This window comes from Hydra vulgaris, chromosome 13 (genome assembly GCF_038396675.1).
Source record: "Hydra vulgaris chromosome 13, alternate assembly HydraT2T_AEP".
NCBI classification, from domain to species: Eukaryota; Metazoa; Cnidaria; class Hydrozoa; order Anthoathecata; family Hydridae; genus Hydra; species Hydra vulgaris.
The window spans coordinates 22,582,501-22,595,501 of record NC_088932.1 but is presented as its reverse complement, the minus strand read 5'-3'; the positions used below and the strand labels follow the sequence as shown (position 1 = coordinate 22,595,501).

The 13,001-nt window shown below is 28.4% G+C and overlaps 1 protein-coding gene across 1 annotated transcript in view; it reads right to left on the bottom strand.

Moving 5' to 3' along the window:
• Positions 1-3,381: 3,381 nt before the first annotated feature.
• Positions 3,382-13,001, bottom strand: part of LOC100198301 (endosomal/lysosomal proton channel TMEM175) — a 20,172-nt gene continuing 10,552 nt past the window's right edge. Inside the window, exon 2 of the mRNA XM_065815286.1 lies at positions 3,382-5,342. Within this exon, the coding sequence (XP_065671358.1) occupies positions 3,757-5,337 (1,581 nt within the window). The 5' untranslated portion in view covers positions 5,338-5,342 and the 3' untranslated portion in view covers positions 3,382-3,756. The remainder of the gene's footprint in view (positions 5,343-13,001) is intronic.

Genomic DNA, 13,001 nt, shown 5'->3' with positions numbered 1-13,001 from the left:
TTGAGTGGGTTTTTTTTAACTATTTGATGCCAATTTTTTTTAATTATTGCAAAACCTTAATATGGCTAATTAGTTGACGTAAATAATCGACAAGGATTTAAAAAAAAAATTTAAATTGATGAAAATAGACAACTTTTCCTTCCCAGCGGTCAGCTACGCATCATGATTGTGTAAGAAACTATTTTGCTTATATCGCGTGAAATAACTAAAAATTAAATGTTAGTGCTTTAACATATTAAACCAGCTTTGCAGCCGACCAATTTAAAACTAATTGGAAAAATTTTGGATCACTACAAGATTTTTAAAAAAATAATGAAAGTTAAACACTTTTTCTTAAATGAAATTATACTTTTTCCGTTTACTTTAAAATCTATAAATAGCTTGTTCAATTTTTTTTTTTTTTTCTTTAATTATTTTTTTTAACATTTAAGACTATATACTTATAGTAATGGAAAAAAAAATTCATTATTTTTATTTTTTAAAACGAGATTTGTTTTAATAACCGCGTGGAACTCTACATATATATATATATATACATATATATATATATATATATATATATATATATATATATATATATATATATATATATATATATATATATATATATATATATATATATATATATATATATATATATATATATATATATATATATATATATATATATATATATATATATATATATATATATATATATGTATGTATATATGTGTGTGTGTGTATATATATATTTTTTTGCAAAACACTAATAAATTTTAAATCTCATATAATATATCTGTTGAATTAAACTGTTGTTATTCATGTTGTTACTTTGTTATTCATCTTTAAATTTGTTTTCGTTTACCATTTCATAGCAAAACTCTCCCACGTTTATACAAAAAAGAAGTTAATACAAGGTAGTATATAAGTTATACTGAGTGGCAATTTTCAAATGTTATGGTAATAATAGTGGTTTACCATTTATAAGATTATTAGATGTTTACTGGGCGCAAATTGCCACTTTGTATAATAAGGTTTAAAAACCTAATCCAAAAACGCATAGTAAATCTAAAGTTTTTACAAATATGGAAAAACTAGCATTTGTGCAACATGTTATGATACGTCAATCATCTTAAGTGCCTCTGGTCAAATAGTCTGTGGTTATGTTTGTAAAGCCAATCATTTATGGACAATAAGAACGAAGAGTGGACCACCTAATGTACAATACAGTCAAAGTCAGAATGTTTTGATTCTATTCGCTTTTTTGACTGGTTTGTTATTGTTTTTTATTAAAATGCAGGAACTAAAGTTCATTTAAGCTATAATCTAAGCAACCTTTTTAGTGAAAAGTACTTGAGTTCAGGAAATAAAATTTCATCTTGTTGTGAAAAAGCAATATCTTGTTCTATAACTGGTAACGATACCCGTTTATTAAGACTCTTGAAAAATATTGGAGGAAAATATTTGATCAATCGAAAACTTCCTGTTTAAAAAAATCACAGACAATTAAATAAAATAAATCTCCTTTGTTCTAACTTTATTTACTTGCAAACTTTCTATTAATCAGATTGTATTAATCAGATGGTTTTTAAAAAAATATGGGATTTACCCATTAGATGTAGGTATTATCCTCAATCGTTTACTAAATGGTGATAAAAACATTAAAACAGCGGTCGCTTGTAAATAAAAAGTACATAACGTTAAAACAGTGTCTTCTTTTTAATGGTTAAATCAACGTGAATAAAAAATAAAAGGTTTTAAATAATTTTCTACAATTTTTCACATTTATATACGAACATTGCAAATTTTAGTCTAAACTTTTTAAAAAATGCCAAAAAAATGGCATAATGCCACTTAAAAACAACGAGCCTAAATTCATCAAATTAATGCCAAAATAACATTCTAATATGCCATCTGGCAACCCTGGTTCTTACTCTAATTGCGTTTATTGAATTAATATTGTTTATTTAATAAATATTTTTTTAAAGACACACTTTAGTCAAACTACAATAATAAAAATATTTTTCAACATTTCAACTTTACTTATAATTTTCGATTTTCAATGTTTGAAATGCTACTATTGTCTTGGGAAACTTACAGTATACATTGTTATGGACATCAAATAAATACGCAATTCAATCATAATTGCTTATTTTTACTTTTAAAATTATTGTAATTATTGGTAATTAAAACTGAGTTTTACTTGAAATAGATCATGTCTTTAAAAACGACCTCTTATCCTCTGAAGAAATGGCAATGCAATCACTACATCGGTATAGACGACAAATCCAGATTATTCATTAGTTCCTAAAAATCTATAAAAAAAGGGATTTTTTTTTGTGAAATTCCATTTTATAACTACCTTTAGCTATTTTAACGACTTTTTGCTGGAACATCAAAAGTGTAAGTATTGCATTGAATCCATCAATATTATATGCGCTCTCATTCGTTAAAATATGTAAGCATATTTATTTTTCTGACAATTTTTTTTTAATAATTGATTTTTTTAAAGTTTTTACCTATCTTATTCTTGATTTTCCTCTTTGTAAGTGTCTAATAATTCTTATTTATATTGCAGCAGCAAGTGCCTCTTTTTTTGGGGTATCTGTGGCTGTTATAGATTTACCTTTAGTTAATAATTGTGTAAATAGAAGTTTATAAAACTAATTGTTCAATTTGGAATTTTTATGTAGCAATCATTACAACAGCATTGAAGGAGGGTTTGGACAGTGTCTAAACCCTCTCGAATATCTGCAAGAAATTGTTTGCATTAAAATAATTGCACTAACACTTGCAGAGTTCATGACTGAATGATTCACTTGTAATCGAAAATTTTACATCAAAGAACCATAACAAAGTGTTTTCGCTCAAAAATCTGTATTTTTTGCGGAAACTGCTACCGAATTGTTTTAAAGCTAAGAGCGTATGTCTACCAACATATCGACAATAGACAACATTGTTTTAATGTTAGAAAGGTAAGAGATTTCTAGGTATTCATTTTAATCTCGTGTCCGAAATCTTCGTGGACTTCTCTGACTATTATTTTTACATATTATTATTTTTATATATTTACTATAGCTGGATCTCAAACCAACTGAAAATTATTACTAAGCAATGTACCATTTTTTATTTATGTAAACTTTTTTTAATTTATGTAGATATTTTTTATGTTTATGTAGATATAAAACAAGAAAAGATTAAAGGAACAATATTTTTTGCAATTGAAAAAAAAAAATATTTGAAACAATATTTACTGAAAAAAAATTATACTTGATACATAAGACTAAATTTTAATTATTGGTAGTGTTACTATACAGTTGGGTAATTTTTAGCTTTGAGTTTTTTTTATTATTTTATTTTTTTTAACGGAATTTTCAAGGATTCGCCCCCAACCACTAATTTTATTGCTAAAATCGTCTCTGCTTACAAGACTAGTTAACACTAATTATTTTTTGAAAATTGAGAAAAATGAAATTACAATCAAGAGCGCATACATAGTTGTTTAAGTTATTTAGTATTATATGCAGAACGAGTTAAACAATATGGTTCATCACGATATGAAAAATGGAATATATAAGATACACGGATACGTAGTTTGCAAAATAATCAAATGTATAAGTTAATTAAAAAAATTTGATAGAATTCTTTGATCTGTGCACATCTACCAAATGTAAACAGAGTGTAAAATTGTACAAAGCTTTTTTTGGTATAAATTCTCGTTTTCAATGGTGAAGCTTTCTGGATATCTTGTTTCCAATGACGCAGCTGCCTTGTTTAAAGGGGAGTCAGTTCATTTCCGTTGTTTGCGGGAACAGGTTTTTCTTTGACAATCGACTTTCGACGTAAAATTGTTTTTCTCAAGTTTATTGCGGTTTTACCAACATGATTCATCAAAATGAGTTTTGAAACAAAAAATGTACAAGGCGAGGCAAGGAATGATACGTAAAAAACGTAAGGAGATGCAGAATGGGAGCCTAAAGTCCCTAAAGTGCAAATCAGTGACCAAAATGGTATATTCAATGCTTTAGCTAAAGAGTAGAAATGTTGACGTTTATTTTTCCAATAATGCTTAAATGATGCCCATTCATAAAAATATTTCGATCCAGTTAGGTTGCCATACAAATAAATAAAAAAGTTTGCTGTACTTGAAATAAACACTATCATTGAGGCGAAACGTATTGCAATTGCAGAGTCATTATCACCTTGTGTCGCAAAATGTAATATCAAGTTTCCAGCAAGAGGAGTTAAACAACAAAATGATAGAAAATTTTTTTGCAAGTATAACATAATGGAGTTAACTGTCTCAACCAAATGTAGAACAGCATGATTGATATACCATAAAGCCGAAACCAAACAGAATGTGGCAAGAAATGTGAGAAATTCTGAAGTCATATGTTTCAATGAGTATATTAGGCTGTGACCACTCTCTTCAACTTTATTTGGAAGGGGGAACTCTTCCACAGTAATGTCAAGTATAAGAATACATGCTATAATTGCAATAGCTGCATCGCTCATTATTTCAATTCGTTCTTTAGAAATATTGCCTTTTGAATAATGTTCTAAAAACAAGCTTTTTTCCGATTTTTCAACTTTTACCATTCGTCGACGAATAAACCAGTAAAGTTTGCGAATTGAAGGCATAAATATTAGCAGCGCAATAAACGCCCATGAAATGCCAAAATGAACTAAACAAAACGCACCAGAAACAACAAGTAATATTAAACTAACAACTGGTCTAAAAGTCATTATTAAAGTTAATTCTCGAAGATCAGATTTGTCCCACTCTTTTAAATCAACATGAAGCAGATTCGGTGAGTGTGTTGCATACAAAATTATTCCAATATCTAAAACCTGGAGAACACCTAAAGTAACACATGTTGCCAAAACCGAGACTTTTTCCGTAGGATAATTCCCCTGCAATGCCAACGTAAAAGGTAGAACAGTAGTTACCAACATCTCAAAAATAACCAATGCTAGTATAAAATCATCAACACGTTTTATCACTATAGCTCGAATGTTCATATTTTCCCAAATTGTAAGAATAATCAAAAAACCGAGAAAAAAAATGATAAATTCATCAGAAACTTTTTCAATGAAATCACTTAGAGATTGGTTTTCGTATATATATTTTCGTATATATTTTAAATTTCGTATAGGAAGAACTAGAAAAGTTGCACAAGTTGCCATCACAGCATCAGAATAAGCTAACAACCGGTTAGAAGATGTAATGTCCCCTCGATGATGATCTTTTGGTAACAAGATATCCACGTGCTCATCGTAGTTTTCTTCTAAATGCTTATGAATGCTCCTAGTCTTAAGACCGCTTTCCTTAGTTTGTTTTGTTTTCGACACCATTTTTTCTATAAAAAAAAGTAATGTTAAAAATGAGAAACTTCTATACTTTATCAAGTTGTATATATTGAGTGCTAAAGCAGATTTTGATAATATTTAAATCCTAAAGAGTAATACTAAACTTAATGCTGCCAGCGTTCATCACATGTTTTTTTGACTTGAGCTTTTTAAACACAAATAAGTTTATTTAAAAGCTCCGTGTCAAAAAAGTCAAATCTTTTTGGCTTGTTTATACAACTTTAGTTTATTATAAAACAAAATTTAATATATTGAAATTTTAAGAAGGAAATACTTAAAAAATATTTATAACTTTTGCACCTTTCTTTTATTACTATAAATTTTTAGTAGCATAATGATAATAGTTTAGTAATGTAAAAATATTTTTGAATAATAAATAAAAAGCATCTTTTAAAAAAAAGAAAAATTATATATATATATATATATATATATATATATATATATACAAGGCCTTAGTTTTTGACCAAAAATCTCCCAACGCAAATTGTTCGCGCTGCTATTAAAACTTAATGTCACGTAGACTGGAATATATTTACGTTTGGTTCAGCCTACACTAAAATATGCAGTTAAACAACCAAAGTTTATGGCTTAATTGGTCAAAAAGTAAATTTTTTTAATGTGTTAATATGTTGTAATATAAGTTGCATGACCAGTTGTGAAATTTTTTTATAAATTAAGTAAAAGATAAATATGAGTTGATCTCTGATGTTTCTATGTAATTTTTTGAATAATATCAGAAAATTGGCAGCCAGTACAAAAAAAAATAATGTCTTTTAATATTTGATTTGAAAAGACAAACTATTCTTTAATAAAGATTTTATCTTGAATTATAAAATATTAACGTTATGAAATTTTTTATTTATTTGTCACATTAAAAATTTTTTTTAAAGATTTTATATTTATTTTACTTTGTAAAAATAATACTTATTTGTAGGTATTTATAGTATATATAAAATAGCATAAAAAAATATTTATAAATATCTTAACTTGCAACGTGTAACTGACTTCACATCAGTGTTGTTCATGTTTAACCTAGAAATGCAATCAGATGATCTTATGATAACCATGAGCGAGACTAGGTTTTTTCAAACCGAGAAGAGACCGAGACGAGACCGAGACGAGAAGTTAGTACTTCTCGTGAGACCGAGAACGAGACGAGACGAGAAATTTAGCAATTTTTGAAAACAAATTTATTAAAATGCAAGTAAAAAAAAAAACGTAAACATGGTTTTGACAAATAGACACAAATGACATATGTCAAATGTAAACAACTTTTTCAAATATTAATTCAGAAATTTTTTGCCAAACTTTTCCAACAAAAGAATGTTTTCTCTGATTAAGATGATTTGTTTTACTTTTTCTGGGTGTAAGTTGTGTCTGGATGATCAGACGACATTTCCACCTGAGCTAAAAGCTCTCTCTGATTTAGTTGAACTTGCTGGAATAGCTAAAATTTGTCTAGCAAATGAAGAGAGTTCTGGCAATGTATTTGAATGCAATTTCCACCAATCAAGAATCGGAAAGTCTTTTTTGGCATCAGGGAGATATTCATACTGGCACATTTCGCTCAAAATAGGATTCAGTTCAGATGTTGGCTCTTGTGTTTCAAGTCTGACGTTTAATTTGCGCTTCAGTTTTGAATTAAGGGACAAATCTGCTGAAAGGACTCTGGCAACAGGTTGGCACTCAACATTATCCTTAACCTGTGAGGATAACCATTCCTTTGTTGTTTGAAATTTTTTGAAGAGCTTCAAGTGAAGTCCCTTTAAAACAGGATTTAAGTAGTTTGCTGCAGCACTCAATAAGTTTCCAGTGTGACAAACAGGAAATCTTTTCTCAATGCAGTTTTTCAAGTTTTTTGCATACAAGACACCGTAGCCATTTTGTCCATCCGTCTCAATAAATTGATCAAAATGTTGGAATAGACTTAGCCGACCACATTTCTGTAGCTTCTTTAAGTGGTGCAAAAAATTCTACTGCTCCCTCAATTGATTTCCACTGTGATGCACTGATGGTCTTTGAAAAAAAGTATCTTCATTTGCACATAAGCTGATAATTGCACTCTTTAGATGTAGGACAGAAGCCATGTAATCCAGTTCACTATTCCATCTTGTGTCAACAGATTGGCGTAACTGTCTAAAATTGATTCCTTGAGCGTCTGATTCTGATTCAAGCAACTCAGCTGCAAATGTTGACTGGTGAGTTAAAGAAGCCAAATCTTTGCATGTTTGCAACGCATCATCCATTCCAGCAGTCATTCCAAATGAGTCTCGAACTGCACATTGCAAAATATGATTGTTGCACAAGGATTGGTCAAGGCGTTTTGACAATTTGACTGCAAGTTTCATGTTTCTTGCATGATCGTTCGCACAGTACATTGGCAAATCAGCAGGCAAACTTAGTTCTTCTAAGAAAGAATCCAGCTTTCCTTCAATTAAGATACCCGTGTGTCTGCCTGGGAACTGTTGGATATGTGGTGTCCAGTGATGTAGTCTCCAATTTTCGTCAATAACATGAAAAGTCCAAGAGATGTAGCTGTCCTGAGCTCTAGAAGTTCATGCAGCACTTTTTAGATTTGGCGTAATCTCCGTTATTATGCTCTTCATTCCAGCTTGAACTTCTCTTGACCGAATTGAAAGCTTTCTTGAACATGTTGTTCTGTGATGAAGGCTCAGTTTAGGGTTTGCAATGTTAAACAATTTCTTGCAACCTCTTCTATCGACTGCTGAAAAGGATGCCAGATCAGTGCAAAAGTAATCCAGCATTGCAGAGTCAAACTGTTTTTGAATGGAATTGTCTTTGTCTTATTTGGACTTTGTATCAAGCATTTCGATCATGGTTTGTTGTTTCTTCTTAGGAGGAGGAAAGAGAGAGTCGTCAGTTTTTTCAGAATACTCAACGTAATCTTGACTGTGTTTTTTTTCGAGGTGACGATGAAGTCCGCTTGTGTTTCCATTTTTTGTTTTCAAAGACTTTTTGCACGCACTTTTACACTTTTTTAATTAGATTTAAAAAAAATCGAATTAAAAATTTGTTTTTGTCAAAAACAAATTAAATTTTTAATTAGATTTTTTAAAATCACGGAGTCAAAATATTAATTAATTTAAAAAACAAATTATTAAGCATTTTGTAAATTATAATAATTTTTAATTTGGAAAATAATATAATATTTAAGTCTCGTTTTACTTCTCACGAGAATTTTCTATTTCTCGTTTCTCACGAGAAGTCCCATTTCTCACGAGAAACGAGAACGAGACGAGATCTCGGTCAAGGTTATTATTTCCTTATGATAAAAGGATATGCAGCTTATACATATATATTATAAAAAAAAATTAGTTTAAGAAACAAAATCAAGTTTAACTTAATCGTTTCATAAATATCTAAGCTAATATGACTCATCACTCGCGAGAAGATCTATCATGAGGATATCATAAAGTCTAGTTCGAAAAATTACAAATTTTTATCAAATTACACTTGCATTTTGTGTAATTTGATTAATAAAATGCAAGATTTTGGTCAAAGAAACATTTCACTACATCTGATACTTGAATAAATAAATCACAAGATGACGTTGAGTTTTTCTGCATATTGTGTAATCAAAAATTTATAGCTGGTATTCGAACATCCAACATTAAGAAGCAGTTAAAAAGAAAACTTCACGACATTTTGGGTAAGTGGTTTGACATATATATATATATATATATATATATATATATATATATATATATATATATATATATATACATATATATTTATATATACATATATACATATATATATATATATATATATATATATATATATATATATATATATATATATATATATATATATATATATATATATATATATATATATATATATATATATATATATGCGAGATATAAAAGAATTTTTAAAATAAAAGCACGATCTGGCGGTCGTGCTTTTATTTTAAAAATTCACTACATCGGCGTGTTAAAAGGGTTTCACTTGAAAGTAGTTTATAGACTAATTTACTTGGAAGATTTAAAAAAGTGTTTTCAGATAACCTAGAACAGGATCTAAATAAGTATATTCAAGATATGGACAATTCATTTTATGGTCTCTCAATAATGGATATTGGATTGATAGTATTTGAGTTCTGCAAAAAAAAATTTAATTCCAAATTTTTTTAACAAAGATAGTAAATTCGCAGGAGATGACTTTGTGCGAGGCTTTTTAAAACGGCATCCTGATTTATCACTAAGGAAACCAGAAGCAATTTCTATAAAGTATTTGGTTTGAACGAAAATAATATTAAAATCTATTTTAGTAATTTAGAGAACTTGTTGGATAAATATCGCTTTGAGCCACATCAAATTTTTAATTGTGATGAGTCTGGGTTGTCATGCGTCCCATAAGCCATTAAAAGTTATCTCATCTACAGGAAAACTGTGTGTTTCATCAGTGACAAGTGGGGAAAAAGGAGTCACAACAACAACTTTATGTGCATGTTGGTCATTGTGTACCACCCATGATAATATTTAAGCGTATTTAAGCGCAAAAAAAGATATTACTAACAGATAATGCTCCAGTTAGAACTATTCAAGGATGCTTAGAAAATGGCTGGGTTAATACTCATTCATTACTTAAATATATACAACATTTTGTTAAACATGTACGATGCACCTTGATCAACAAGGTTTTACTTATATTTGACGGTTATCGTTCTCATACCAAAAGTTTAAAACTTATAGACTATGTTAGTGACAATGGTTTGTTTTTGCTATCGCTGACACCGCGCGCAACTCAAAAATTTCAACCATTGGACTGTGGATTTTTTAAGCCTTTGAAAACCTTTTCTAATTAAGCATGTATAAGATGGATGCGAAACCATTCAGTAAGACGAATATAAATAGAAAATCTTGGATAAATTTTAAATAAAGCATATTTAAGAGCTGCTAATATGGAAAATGCTACATCAAGTTTTAGAGCAACTGGAATTGTCCCATTTAATCGCCATTTGTATGAAAATGAATATCCAAGGTTATCTTCGAGTGATATTAATAATAAAATCAGGTTATCCATACCTCATGAAATTCACTTTGAACGCGATGACAAAAAGAATGTGAAATTTTACAGCAGCCAGAGTTGACTACAATAGAATTAATGAGTCATGATAAATTAAAGCAAATTGAAAGCTTTTTAGAGACCGTTGCTGCTTATCAAGTTCTTTTGAGGACATACTTCAAATTCCAAAACTTTATCCCCCAAAAAGAAAATTAGCTGAAAAATCTTCAATTATAACTAGTCAATTATTAACTCCATATAGGAAAAAAATTTTACTTGAAAAGAACATCGAGAAAAAAACAATAGGAAAAAAAAAAGGAACAAAAAGAAAAAAAATTTACTGGAAAAAAACAATGGCACTAAATTAAACAAAAAAAATATAAAAAAGAACAAAAAGAAAAGAAAATTTAAAAATCCTTTATTGAAAAATATGTATACAATGAAGAGGATTGGATTTTGTCTAGTTTGTCAAGGGAAATCGTGCAATGGTACCCAAATTGACTGGATAGCTTGTTGTGTATGTACTGTTTGGGTACACGAAGGCTGCACATTGAACGATGTTTGCTTTTTATGTGAATAAATTTTATTCAAATTTTTTGACTAACATGAAACATGCATTTTTTGCATATGCATTTTTTTTATTGATAATTTTTTTAAATTCCTATCATGTTTTTTGATTTAAAAGGAAAAATCACATTATAAAATGATACCTTTGTGTTTTTATTTGCATTCTTATATTTAATCAGATCAAATTTATTAAAAGTCTGATTTTATTTTATTAAAAATGTTTCTTCTCAAGTTATTAACATTCTCTCTGAAAGTGTCTTGCTTTGCCCCAGGTTACCATAGCACAAGGTATTATAGATTTAAGTAAAGATGTAAGTAAAAGAGATAAAAATATTATTGATTTTGGTACACAAAATACAACTGATTCTGATGCTGGAAATAGAAAAAGATTTGATGAAAATATTATTAAAAATCTTTTTTCTGAAATAAAAATTAATCCTGAGAAAATAAAAAGAATCCATCGCTTCAAAAATAATAGAAATGACATAAAAATGGAAACAAACACACCTTTGTTGGTCGAATTACCATCTAGTTCACATAAATTTGCAATATTAAAAGCCGCCAAGCAAGTAAAAGATTTTGAAAGTTTTAAAAAAGTATCTATTCATCCGGATCAGAATGAATTAGAAAGAAAATTTACAAAGAGCTTGATCTTAAAAAGAAATAAACTAAATGAAGAGCTAATTTCGAAAGTTCAGTTAAATAATCCCCTTCGATTTGGAATCAGAAATAATGAAGTTAAAAAGATCAAATTAAGATCAAATCAAATCAATCAGATCAAATTAGTCAAAAGATAAACCAAAAGGATAAGAAAAATTTAAATCAATATATAAATTTCAATGATGATATTTCTGTTTGCAAACATCATGACATTAAAACAATGTTTGTTGATTCAAGTATTAATAGTAAAGAAGTGCATCTGAGTAGTAATTTATTAGACTGTTTTTATACAAACCACGCATCACTAAATAACAAATTTGATGAGTTAATTTAAGAAATAGCTTGTAATCAGATGCAAATTATTATGCTTTGTGAAACCTGGTGGACTGATAAATCAGCAACAAATATTAAAGGTTTTAACTTGTATAGAAAAGATCGTGGACATTTTAAAGGTAGAGGAGTTTGTATATACATAAAAAATACAACAAAATCTAATCCTGCGACTGAAAACTGTTTAGTTAATAGTGGAATTGAACAAGTATGGTGTTCAGTTGAGATTGGTCTGCAAAACATCTTATGTGGATCTATATATAGAACAGGTACTGGTGATATATTAAGTTGCCAGAAAATAGCTATATTTATTTAACATGCTTACAAAGCTTGGAAAAATGATGTATACACGGAAATTCTAATCTGTGGAGATTTCAATTTTTCAAATATAAAATGGTTTAATGATGGTTCATGTAAACTTGAAAATACTTAGAATTTATAGAATTTTTAAGCGATTGCTTCATATATCAAAATGTCTTGTTGTCAACATTTCAAGTTAGCTTTGGGTTTGACACAAGTTTTTTAGACTTGGTCCTCTTAGAAAATAGAAATCGGGTTTTTTCTTTGAACTACTTACCTCACCTAGGTGGAATTGAACATGGACACCATATATTAAATTTCAAATACTTTTTTAAAAACAATAATATTGATCAAAAACCAAAAATAAAAACAAAATTATAGTATATTAAAGAAAATTACGAAGAACTTTCAAAATATTTTACAACTTTTGATTGGGAAAATGAGTTTAAAGATTTAAATGCTAGTCAAGCTTATAGAAAATGGCTAAATATAAATCATACTGGATGTGGTAAATTTATTCCAACTATTAATTACGATACAAGTAAAAAATATGCTTCATCGATGGCTAAAGAACTTCGAAAAATGATTAAGTTAAAGAAAAGTTTATGGTACAAATGCAGGCATTCAAGATTTAAACAAACTGACATGGTAAATAACTATAAAACATTGAACAAAAATGTAGAAGTCAATAAAGATATAAGAGTCAATAAAGATATAAGAGCTTTTGAATTAAATCTAACTAAAAACTCGAAGAACAACCC